The sequence below is a fragment of the Amaranthus tricolor genome, chromosome 5 (genome assembly GCF_026212465.1).
Source record: "Amaranthus tricolor cultivar Red isolate AtriRed21 chromosome 5, ASM2621246v1, whole genome shotgun sequence".
Classification (NCBI taxonomy): domain Eukaryota; kingdom Viridiplantae; phylum Streptophyta; class Magnoliopsida; order Caryophyllales; family Amaranthaceae; genus Amaranthus; species Amaranthus tricolor.
In genome coordinates this window covers 16,278,928-16,292,177 of record NC_080051.1, presented here as the reverse complement: position 1 = coordinate 16,292,177, position 13,250 = coordinate 16,278,928, and the positions used below count along the sequence as shown (strand labels likewise).

General features: G+C 32.3%; 2 protein-coding genes across 2 annotated transcripts; one reads left to right on the top strand and one right to left on the bottom strand.

The window, feature by feature from the left end:
- Positions 1-3,559: 3,559 nt before the first annotated feature.
- Positions 3,560-5,680, top strand: LOC130814095 (L-type lectin-domain containing receptor kinase IV.1-like). Its single transcript, XM_057680096.1, has one exon. It carries the CDS (start codon positions 3,564-3,566, stop codon positions 5,493-5,495), a length of 1,932 nt encoding a protein of 643 aa, XP_057536079.1. The 5' UTR covers positions 3,560-3,563; the 3' UTR covers positions 5,496-5,680.
- Positions 5,681-7,394: 1,714 nt separating this feature from the next.
- Positions 7,395-9,766, bottom strand: LOC130814093 (L-type lectin-domain containing receptor kinase IV.2-like). Its single transcript, XM_057680095.1, has one exon. It carries the CDS (start codon positions 9,546-9,548, stop codon positions 7,590-7,592), a length of 1,959 nt encoding a protein of 652 aa, XP_057536078.1. The 5' UTR covers positions 9,549-9,766; the 3' UTR covers positions 7,395-7,589.
- Positions 9,767-13,250: the final 3,484 nt, after the last annotated feature.

Genomic DNA, 13,250 nt, shown 5'->3' with positions numbered 1-13,250 from the left:
TTTTAATATTTCTTTAATGTTTTTTGGGTGTTTTTATTCATACCAATAATGAAACCTTAACCAAACTGAATTTCGAATATTTACGCGTGGGTCCTAGGCGGAGTCCCCCTTTGACTTACTCTCAAAATCGGCCATGACAATTACACTACTGTGAAACTGTGAGAATGGCCTAGATGAGAATTAAATATTAAAAAGTAATAATTTTTATGTTTTATTATGGTCGTTATATTTAAGTTTTTACGCAATTTAATGTGTTATTTTAATCATTTATACATTGAACTATACACATTTAAAAATTTTAAAAAGTTAATATTATGAGAGTACGCGATTAGACGATTCAAACAAAATCTCAATTGACTATATTTTTTCTTACACATTAGCCACAATATGTAAAATAAACTTGAATGATAAATAATATCAATAACCACAATATAGCGAGTATTTTAGAATAACAAAAGTACTTACTTTTCAGCTAAAATAAGATAAAATTTCAAGTGTCGTCGCTCTTAGTGATGAGCAAACATATTGTTATTAGAGCTATAAGTTATTACCCAACATATTTAAAAATCTAACGTATACGTAACAATCATACAATGTTATAAAAAAGTTGGAACATTTCAAATGTTAAGTTATTAGAGATCTGACAAATGGAATAATTTTATTGATTTCTTATTAATTACATGACAAAATAATTTACGAAATAATAAATCATACAATGTTATAAAATAGTTGGAAAATTCTAAGTGTCAAGTTATTAGAGCTCTGACAAATTAATTATTCTTATGGGTTTCTTATTGATTACATGGCAAATTAATTTAGGAAATAATAAAAATTTAAATAATCATAAGTTTACAATAGGTATAATTTATTGACATATTTAAAAGTTATGTTAAAAATAATAATGTGACACAAACACTTTATAAAAATATTATTTTTTAAAAAATTTAAAAAATATTAAAAGATAATAAAAAGAAATTCTTTTTTTAAATAAATGAAAAACACATTTACAAATAAAATTTTAACATTTAATTTCTAAGAAAAATACAAATCATATAATTTAATAAAAAGATTAAAAAAGATAAATAACACTCTGTAAAGAGTCTTTTCAAATAAATTAATGTAATAGGTTACAATTGATTATGTGAGTCATGCGGTTAATAATAGATGATTTTTATAGTAACTAACAAGGAAACATTCAAATCAAATTATTTATACTAGCAATTCTTAATGCAATTTTTAATGTAACTAAGTAATATATTTTTATGATGTAATACGAGTTGTTAATAAAGACATATAGTGAAATGCATAAATGTAAATATAAATTATAATATTTTAAAATATAAATTATATTAACCAACACCAATTAAGGAAGCTTTGAAAGGTAAACAAGAAATCAATCGCCGCCTACAGTTGATTCGCGTTTAGTCAATTATTTTACTCCATTTAGGTGAATATCTAAAGTAGAAACTATCTTAATCTCTCTTTCTATTCTTTTCATTTTTATCTTTATACGTCTCCGATATCTTACAATTAACGCTATGTTATTGTTATTGATTTGTATAATTAAATCTTTGTTTATTAATTCTTCGTTTAATAATTTTTTGTTTATCAGAGATAAGGAAGAACGTGAATTTATGCCTATTTTTCTGAAACCTTTCCATATCGATGAAGACAGAATTGTGAGATGATGTTCCGTTTGAACGAGTGAAATCCGAGTATAGCATTCAACAAATACGCGTAATTGTTAAGAAAATATGCTAAACGTGTTTTAATTGGCTGAAATTTTTGAAATAGATCGTGCTATATTGAAATCAAATGGTGTTTTCAATCTAATATGAGTTATCCAATAGTAAATTTTATTTGAGCAAAAGGGGTAATATTTAAAATTAGATTTAATTAATTTTTATATTTAATTATAATGTTTCTTAAAAAAAATTTAAACATGAACTATAACTAAATATGTGTAAATATAATTTATAATAAAATATACATTCTAAAATTTTAGCTTGAATAAGTCAATAAGAGTTTTATAGCGTATTTCATAATACATTCAAAGACATTATTCTATTAAAGATGATAAAAACCTCTACCCATAAACATCATACAATCTATTAATTAATAGCAAGTGACAAATTTTGGATGATTGTGCTATTTGTGATTTTTTAATTGAATTTAAAATGTTTACATTGCAATTTATTAATTAAGAAATTGATTAATGATCATATCAATTAAATATTTACACAACTTAATCGTATGCTTTTGTGTGTATATATATATATATATATATATATATATATATATATATATATATATATATATATATATATATATATATATATATATATATATATATATATATATATAATATTAAACCTCAAAGTAAAAATGGAAACAAATTAATTAATATTTAACATCAGTCAATCACAATGTGTAAACTACTATAAGTATGACAAATCCTTTTACATATACCAATATTAAATCTCTTTATCAATTACAATTTCGCATTTAAGAAAAAATATTAATAATTATTATAATTAATTTGCATTTAAGGAAAAAATATGTATTATTACAGTTAATTAATTAAATAAGAATATTGAGGAGTTTAATTGTGTCAATAAAACATTTTATATTTTATATGTAAGGAATTATTTTTCAAAAAGTATATTAATTTAGTTTATTAAATGATGTTTGAATTAGGTTAAATTTTTATTAGGTTAAAATTAAAATCAAATAAATAATTTGAAGCAACTGAAAATAAGCGTAACTCATTCATGAATAGTTGGTTTATTTTATTTAATGAAATAGACCATCAAAAATATATTTTAGTTTAAATATTTTAGTAAGTTCTAAAGTTATCCAAAGTAATTTATTTTATTAAAATATATAAGATTTACATATTTTTTTTAAACAAAAGAATATATTTTTCTTATATTATTTTTTAAAAATTTAATTTATATATATTTTCATATTAAATTCCATACATGCACGGCTACTAAACTAGTTAAAGTATATATAAAGAAAAAAAAAAGAAGTAATATATAAATAGAAAATGTCGAAGCTTCATTTGATTTTAGTAGTTGAAAAACCATCAACTATTAAGTTAACTAATGAATATTCACCAAGAGTGCACCAAACATATACAAACACAACTATCAATTGCTCAAAAAAGTCGTAAGAGTATACACCTAAAATAATGTGCATAGAAAATTGTAGCCATCACTATTAATTTACATAGCTTGTTAGTTAGTTTTTGTTAATAATGTATTAAAAATCACTTAATACCATGTCTTCCAATAGTAATGCGGCGGTTTAGAGATTTTTAACTGAAATTACACTATCTTTCATTCCCATTATCACCGTTTATTACCACCAACCAAACGGAGCGTATATGTACAAACAACACAATGTTTTAGTTCACGTAACAATGTGATAGGAGGTAACAAAACATCAATTTGCTCATAATAGTCAACAACTACTATTTTAGTTTGACGTATATTTCAAAATATGGCTATATATCATCCTTAAATTCAGAAATTAAAAACTCCATCACTAAATTACTAAAAATGATCCTTATTTTTCTCTTCATGTTACTTGTGCATTCCTCAGCTAATGAAACAAAATTTGTATACAATGGTTTCCAAGGATCCATTAATAAACTCCATCTAGATGGACTTGCAAGCATACTCCCAAATGGTGTTCTCCAAATCACCAACTCAAGTCAATCACTCCAACATATTTCCCATGCTTTCTACCCACATCCTATCTTCTTCAAACCAAACCATCTATCATTCTCTACCACCTTTGTTTTTGCAATGAATCGTCTAGCACGAACTAAAGCCCGCGATTCAGGAATCATATTCGCTATCGCTAGTTTAATTGCAAACTTCAACAAGGCCATCCCACTCACATCCTGCCTATCACCACACCATATTTTTGCTGTGGTTTTACAGGCTTCGAAAGTTAATATAAATTTGAATAGTTTAGTTCCTATCGATTCTGTTTTAGGAGCATACTATTTGGATAAAGAAGGGGTGAATAAAACTCTTGTACTAAATAGTGGTAAACCCGTACAGATTTGGATAGATTATAATGATACAGAGTTGTTGGTTAATGTAACATTAGCTCCCTTCGGGCATCCCAAGCCTAGCAGGTGTCTTTTGTCGAGGCATATCAATTTTTCGACAGCAGTACTTCAAAATATGTATACCGGTTTCTCTTATTGTACTAATCATGTGAGCTCGAATAATCAGTACATACTAGGATGGAGTTGGAACCAAAATGGGAAAGCGGAAGATTTAGACCCTTCTAAGCTTCCATCTCTTCCGCGAATCAGACATAAAAGACATGGCATACTTATTGGGTTGATTGCTGTTCTAGTCGTGCTGATAATGGTTGTTTCAGCAGGTTGGATTTCATGGAAGAAGAAGTTTCAAGAGTTGCTTGAACCTTGGGAGAAGGAATATGCTTCACAAAGATTTCTATACCGGGATCTTTATGTGGCAACAAAGGGTTTTAGAAGCTCTGAACTTCTTGGAGTTGGCGGTTTTGGTAAGGTCTACAAGGGAGTATTGCCTTCTACAAATGTCGAAGTTGCTGTGAAACGAGTCTCTCATAATTCTAAGCAAGGGATAAGAGAATTTGTGGCCGAGATTTCTAGTATGAGAAGGTTAAGTCATAGAAACTTGGTACAACTTCTAGGGTATTGTAGGAAAGAAGGAAAGCTATTTTTGGTTTATGAGCATATGGCTAATGGAAGTCTTGATAAATTCCTCTTTAGCCAAGATAAGAAATTAAGTTTAACTTGGCCTTTGAGATTGAAAATCGTTGAGGGGGTGGCGTCAGCCCTTCTATACCTACACGAGGGGTGGGAACAAGTAGTCCTTCATCGAGATGTGAAGGCAAGCAATGTTCTGTTAGATGCCAAGATGAATGCAAAGCTCGGAGATTTTGGCCTTGCAAGACTTTACGATCATAATAATGATCCTCGAACCACTCACGTGGTTGGAACGATAGGATATATTGCACCAGAGGTGAGTAGAACACAGAAACCTACCACTAAAGCCGATGTGTATGCTTTTGGAATGTTCTTACTCGAAGTGGGTTGTGGAAGGAGGCCGATTGGCATACAGCGTGAAACTGGTGAAGAGGATTTTCTAAGTGACCGCGTTTATGATTGTTGGAAGAGGGGAGAAATTCTTAAGGCAAGCGATCCTAAGATGAAAGGCGACTATCAGGAAAAGGAAATGGAACTTGTATTGAAGTTAGGACTACTGTGTTTGCATCCGAAGGCTAAGGAAAGGCCTACAATGAGACAAGTAGTTCAGTTTCTTGACGGAAGTTTAACTCTGCCTGATTTAACATCTGAATATGATATCGAAAGCCATAGTTGGTTTTGGGAAGGTTGGAGAAAAACGTATTCATTAACAACATCAAATGGAGCTGAAACTTATGGAATAATGTCGAGCACAAATTCAGTTCTACAATATGGACGTTGAGACATAGATTATTATACCAGAATTGTACAGTTATACTTATCTGTTGTAAAGAATGAAGGCTATAGATATAGATTAGGATTTAACAATGTAATTAGCAATACACTCCTATAATGTTAGCTATACATCTTATTATGTTGTGTAATTTTGTAACAAGTTCTTATTGCAGTAATGTAATGATAATTACCCATGAACCTCTTATGTAATCATCATTAGACATGTGCAATGGGTCGGATAAAGACTAAACCGGCTTCAAATAAAATGGGCACAAGTGATTCATGATAACACAAATACACAATCATGAAGTTTCATCATGCAGTCACATACATTTCATTAACAAATATAGAAGGCCAATTCACGTTTTTATGGATGCTTGGCAAAATAATAAAAATGGATTTCTATATATTAGAATTATCATGGGGAGGGATCTAATAAAAAGGTGTTGAAAATGAGAAGGGTAAGAAGCATTTTACACTCATAATTTCAAAAAAAAAAAAAATCTAAGGTTACAATCGAGCCAAAAACACTTAATTATAAGTTGTTATGTTACATAGAAAAGATACTATGTCATAAATCTGAATAATGTTCTTAATTAATAACATAGTATCTTTTTTGTATATATAGTGACTAATAAAAAATCTTTCTCATTTTAAAATTTTTCGTATTTGATCACATATATACATTGTTGTTAAAATCGCGATTCTGATCTACTATTTTATGATTTAACGATCCGACTTTACTAATTTAGTATTAATTATTTTTAATTTTTCTTATGTACCATTTTTCACTAATCTCTTTCACTTATATAAATAAATTTCAAATGTATCATCATGAAAACTTTTAAAAAATAAGTTTCTTAATCGGTTTGAAGAGTCAAAGTAATTATTAAAAAGTTTTCTTTAATTATTAAAAAGTTTTCTTTACATTCTTAAAAATAAAGTCAAAAAAACTTTAATTCATAAATTTAGACTTTTAAAATGGATAATAATGATAAGATACTATGTATTTTAATATATTTAAGTTTATTTGTAGAATCGTACGATTCTACGATTCGATTCTACCTCTGTAAACGATATCTCGATTTTAATAACTTTGTATATATATATATATATATATATATATATATATATATATATATATATATATATATATATATATATATATATATATATATATATATATATATATATATATATATATGTTAGGTAAAAGTTATTAAATATATGTTCTTTATAATAGCAGGTAAAAATTATTGTTCTTTTTTACTTGCAAAGCAATTGTCAAGTATGTAATGTCTACAATATTCTTTATAATAGTAGGTAAAAGTTATTGGGGTAAAATAGGCAATTATATCTATACTTTGTGTCAAAAAGGTTTTATCAATTCCCACAAAGGATTTTCATTTGTTATCTGAACTTTTTTATAAATCGTTTCGAATTTTCTGTCATAAATATACTTTAAAACAGTATTAAAATACCCCCAAAGTTGCTTGAAACGTATTTATATGTGACTGGACTACAATCTAAGTCTAACTAATGTAAATGACCATACACCTGTAATCTTTGACTTGACTTCTCATTCCCTAATTACTAAATTCAACCTAAACAATAATTTTTGTGTTTCAAATTACTTGCAATATATCCATCAATAATTTTGTTTACATACTTATTCCGTCCCAATTTAGTTGTAATGTTTGCTTTTTCACGCAGTCCAATATACTAATTCAATCTTTAATATCTTTAATTATATATAATAAAAAATTATAAAAATTTGATATTAATAATCCTTGCAATGAGACGAATCAAACAAGATCTCATTTGACTATGTTTTAACCTATTAATTAAAAACTAATCACAAATTAATAGTAATGAATAAATAGTGCTATTTTTTGTAATGTTGCAATTAAGTTGAAACAGATAAAATAATATCTACTTATGAAGAAAATATACAAAAGTTTAGGCCTGAAAATTATGTTATTGCCATTATCATTAACCAAAGAACCTAAGAAGTACTAATTAATTTGTACATTTATGCACATCATCGTACTGTTTACAAGTCTATTTCCAGATAATGTTCAGTGATCAAGTTTCGTACAATTTAGCGACCTTGCTGGAGGATTGAATCGATACTAGAAGCAGAGCGCACAGATTCAGAGTAAAGTGTTGACACAATACAAATTGATAGTTTCTCAGAGTATTTGCTGTTACTGTCATCTAAAACTTGCATTACTTGCCTCATACTAGGCCTTTCGTGTGGATTATCACTGCAACACATCAAACCGAGCCTCAAAATGAGCTCGATTTCTTCGGTATCATAGTTACCTGCCAATCTAGGATCAATTGTCTTAAGGATTTCTCCGTTTTCCCAGCATTGGAACACCCAATCCACTAAATTCTCCTCTTCAAGGGACTGCAGTGATATTGGCCGTCTCCCACAAACCACTTCAAGCATGAACATTCCGAAAGCAAAAACATCAGTATTAGTTGTAGGTCTTCCTGTGACAGTCAACTCGGGTGCAATGTATCCAATCGTTCCAACCACACGAGTTGTATGAGGACCTATGTCGTGATCATATAATCTCGAAAGCCCAAAATCCCCTAGACGAGCATTCATTTCACCATCTAAGAGAACATTACTTGCCTTAACATCACGATGTACAACTACTTGTTCCCACTCTTCATGCAGGTACAACAATGCAGATGCCACCCCTTTGATGATTCTGACTCGTTGATGCCATGAAAGGCTTGGGTTCGCGTCATTGAAGAGTAGCTTATCGAGGCTTCCATTAGGCATGTAATCGTAAACCAAAAGAAGCTCTCCTTTTTTTCTACAATACCCTAAAAGTTGAACCAAATTTCTATGCCTTAATCTTCTCATACTAGCAATTTCCGCCACAAATTCTCTTAAACCTTGTTTGGAATCATGTGAAATTCTTTTCACCGCGACTTGGGTTTTCGTATGAGGTAGTGTACCCCTATAAACCTTTCCAAAACCTCCCCAACCGAGAAGCTCGGCCTCTTTAAACCCTTTTGTAGCTCGGTATAAATCCTTGTACACAAACCTATGAACCGAATACTCTGATTCCCAACCTTCGTGCAATTCTTCATATTTCTTCATTCTTACTACCAAATAAGCTCCCAACATAATACTTATGAAAAACACAAGTAGAACAACTAAAGGAAGTACAATAGCAAGACTAAATTTCTTTTTCGGATATAATAAGGGTGGAAGTAGAGGAAGCTCAGAAGGGTCTAAACTTTGAGCTTCACCACTTTGATTCCAACTCCAACCGAGAATGTAATGTATATTAGTCGATAAACCAGTGGATGAAGAAAACCCGATATAAACTTCTTTCGTTAAAACCTTAGAAAGATCAACACGAGCTGATAACAAAGAACGATTTGGTTTCGGTTCATCACTTGGAGCCAACCTTACACTCACCAACTTCTTGGCAGCATCATAATCTATCCAAACATGCATCGGTTTTCCACTAGTGAGATCTAGCCTCTTATTTTCACTGTCATTTTCGGATACGTATATTGCAGTAGCAGCTGTGACAGAATGCAGACCATTAATATCGATTCCAACATGATTAGCATCGATATCATCAAACCCTGCATTCTGAACAGTGTCTAATTCCACTGCAAATACATGATTTGTAGGAGAACCATTGTTCGAAGCATTAAAAAGGCCTAAGTATTCAGCTGGGACAGTGTGAGTGAAATCCATAGATGGTGACATGACAAAGGCGATCCCATGGCCACTATGTGGGATATCAAATTCGCGGTATATAGCAAACACAAATGAAGTAGAAAAGGAAACATTTGGTTCTAGTTTCATAAGGGAATGATAAAAGGCATGACCCTTTTGTAGTTTTGTGGTGTTGGTTAGTTGAAGTAGACCATTTGGATGGATTTCTGCAAGCCCATCAAGATGAAGCTTTGTTTTGGTAAAACCATGGTGTATAAATTGATCATGTTCTTCAGCAATGGAAATTACTGAAGAAAGGAGTAAGAAAGAGATCAATGAACACAGTTTTCTGTCATAAGTATACATTTGTCTGAAGAAAAAATGGTGTAAAACTTCAGAAAATCAACTTTTCATGTTTGTTTTTGCTTATTATAATGAATTTTAGGGATCAAATTACTTGGAGAAAAGGTTGTTGGTGATTTTCTTCATCAATTCTAAAGTCAAAACATGGTGGGTCTTTAAATGTTCAGTCTAAAGGTAAAAGAATGAACTATTGCAAAAAATCAAGAAACTTCCTGCAAAAATTCAAAAGTTAAAGGTTGGTAAGAGAATTACAATCAAATTTGATGGGTATATATGGATTATTTGTATACCATTTATTGGACGTTCAATATGTGTGGTCTACAAAATATGGGGATTAAGTTAGCTCGTACAGTTGCATCGGGTTCATGCTCACATGTTTATCAGAAACGCAACGATCCGACATTTACCCGATCTTATAATCGAATATGACTTTAGCTCGGTTTCAACATAAACTAAAAATTATTATACGTAAAAATTAATGTGGACACAGGATCAGATTTTGTCCTTATTCATAACACGAGACCCGTGATCAACCTAAAAGAACACCTTTATTCAATATTAAGGGCAGAGGTGTTCATTTGGGTCATCGGGTTGATTTCGGGATAGGTATTTTGGATCGGTTTGAAATAAGCTTTGTGTCCTTTTTTACATAATTTGTAAATCATTTTTGAAGTCAGCACAAATCGCGTTCAATTACAAAGTCGGATATATTTTGGGTCATCAGGTGTGTTTTGAACACTTATAATTAAGGGGTACCAAACTCTTAAAGATTTTTTCACCTATTTAATTGAAACTTTTGATGAATGTGTAAATATAAACTTAAAGTTGGTGGATAACACAAATAAAGTGGGTTGTAGAAATATGTGGAGACCAGATTAAAAAAGAGAATAAATTAATCGATACCAGCTTATAATTGTGGAAATACAAGGTGAACATACTTATAAAGTGTGCACATGTATTTGTTAGGTTGGACTTATTATCAATATTAGCGTATAATAGGGGAAACACAAGGTGTATACCCTTCATCAGAGAAGAAGATACCATTTCAAAATCATATGACAATGAGAGGAAGGGTTCAACGACTTATAAAGTGTGTACATCATTTTTAATTTATCAATATGGGATAACACATCCTAATACCCCTTTCACATGCAAACCCCCGTCAAGTATACCTATTGAAGTAATCAATTACGGTAGGAGTGTCATTCTTTTTGGACCTACCATTTAATTTTTGATTGAACTATTGCCTGTGATACCATGTTAAATCAGGCTGGACTTATAGTTAATGTCAGCGTATAAAAGAGGAAACACAAGGTGCACACATTTTATAAGATAAGGAGATACCGTCCTAAAATCATATAACAATAGAACGAAGAGATTCAGTGACTTATAAAGTATGCACACCACTTTAATTAATGGATATTAGGATTATACCCTGCTATGCACGGATTTCATTCAAAATATTTATTTTAATACTTACTATTAAGCAATATTTATAAATTGATTATTAAAATGTGTGTGTATGTGTGTGTATAATATATATATATATATATATATATATATATATATATATATATATTAATGTTAATTTTGAAGTTATATTAATATTATTGTGTTTCGGTTCTAACATTATTAATGTGAATACTAAATGCTGATATAATGCACATTATGTAGGTGAAGAAGCATATAGTTTAATAATAATAATAATAATAATAATAATAACCGTTGGAGAGCTTCTCTCACAAGGTCCTTCATGGCGATTTGGATCTGGTAAGCACGCAGCAGCTCACGGCGTTTAGTTAATCTCCCACGGTGGTCAGTGGTCAACGGCCTAATGGTTCCACCACTTGTTAGTCTCCCCGGTGATGGTTTGTTTGGTTCAACAGCAGTAGGTGGTCTCCCCTTAACGACTTGGTGGTTCAACAACCTTGTTTAGTGTTCAATAGACTTGAGCTCCGGTTTGGTGGAGGTTCACTGCACAACTGCAGCACTCTTTTCCGGTAGTCTTCCTTTTCCACTCTGGCCAATCTTTTGGGAGGTGGCGGTGGTCTTCCTCTTGCTATGGGTTTGTGTGTTCTTCATTTCAGGGGTTCTTTGGTTCACGGCTGAGTTTGTGTGTTTGTGGGTTCTTCATTACAGTGGGTTTGTGTGTTCTTCTTGCTACGGGTTCACGGCTGAGTTTGTGGGTTCTTCATTACGGTGGGTTTGTGTGTTCTTCCTGCTACAGGTTCATGGCAGGTATATTCCGGCTGAGCTTGTGTGTTCTTCCTCTTCTTCTTTGGGCATTCCGGTACGGTGGTGGTTATTATAGTAGTTGTTTGGTCTTTTGATGGGTTGGGCTATTTGTTGGCTGGATTATGGTGGTTGCTTTTGTTTAGTACAGGGTTTCGGTTTATGGTGAGTTCAGGTCAGGTTTCGTCTGTGGGTTCACGATGAGCCCACGGTGAGTTCTCGGCCAGGTCTTCTTCTTGCCCTTCTCTATGTGTGGTTTTGGTTCTGTGTGTGGTTTTGGTCCTTGTGCTTATAGTGGTCCATGTTGTCTCTTTCCCTTCTCTCTGTGGTATATGTTGGTGGGCTTAGCTAGCTGTTGATGGTGTTAGTTGGTTGTGTCAGTGTGGTGGCTACTTGATGCTTTGTTCTTAGATTCTTTGGCTTCTTTTTCTTTGCTTCATATTATGTTGTTTGGCTTTCCTTTTCGATGATGGTTGCTATGGTTGTTGATAGGATTCCGTGCTCGTTTAGGGGCCGTGATGGCTGTAATAATGGTGGTGCTAAGAAGTACTTAATTGATCACCTAGGGTCACACCATTTTAGCTTTGATGAGTCCAAGTGTCATCTTAAAGATCATATCGCCAGTGACCCTTGCTTATTCTTTTCCCTTCACGTTGCTCTTAAAAAAAAGCTGGTATTTGGCTTTGTGGTGAGTGTTTGCGCACCCACTCCTTCAGTAAGAATTGTAGACATATCAATGGCTCTGTGATTCTTGCCCCTACCTCAGATCATGATGCGATCCATGGTATCCCTCGCCCTATGGCGTTGGCTAGTGTTTCTAGCTAGTCTGATGAGCGTACACCCTCAGGTTCTTCCAGTGGCTTCCTCTCCCCTAGTTTTGATGTTGACCTTCTTGGGCGTGTGTTTTTGAAACCTCATCGAACAGTTAAAAGCATCCCGCCCAAACTACGTTTGGGCTTTGCGAGGGTTTTCCTTCAGGCTCTTGACACGGTTTTGGCTTGCCCGAGTGACATATCTGTTCGAGTTCAACTTCTTATTCTGCCCTGTTGTGTTTTGGGTACTTTCTTACCTAAGAATAGAGCTGAATGTAGGTCTGGTATGAGGGAATGTTGTCAGTTTGATAGTATTTCAAGCGCCATTTCTAGATGGCGGGACCCTGGTGACAAGCTTTGTCTGATTTTGGACTGTTTAGCTGGGTACCCCCTCTGTGATAGTGTTAAGAAGGTTTATAACCTTGAGGGCTCCAATTTATACCAATGCAAACGTAAGCTTGGAGATGGGCATTTTACAGTAGCTATTAAGATGTTGTCTCTTGATTCTAAGCACCTTTTTGCACCACCTCCGGTTCTACCCTCCATCTCTTGCCATGGGGAAGCCCTTGTGTAACCAAAGAAGAGGTGTTGGGTAGGGTTCATAGCTTCCCTTAAGGAACCTTGTGTGGTAGGGATGGGCTTAGAGCTCAACACCTTATGG

What these genes read in the sequence shown, in the direction of transcription:
- LOC130814095 (XM_057680096.1), top strand. Translation starts at nt 3,564, where the DNA reads ATGATCCTTATTTTTCTCTTCATGTTACTTGTGCATTCCTCAGCTAAT.
- LOC130814093 (XM_057680095.1), bottom strand. Translation starts at nt 9,548, where the DNA reads ATGTATACTTATGACAGAAAACTGTGTTCATTGATCTCTTTCTTACTC.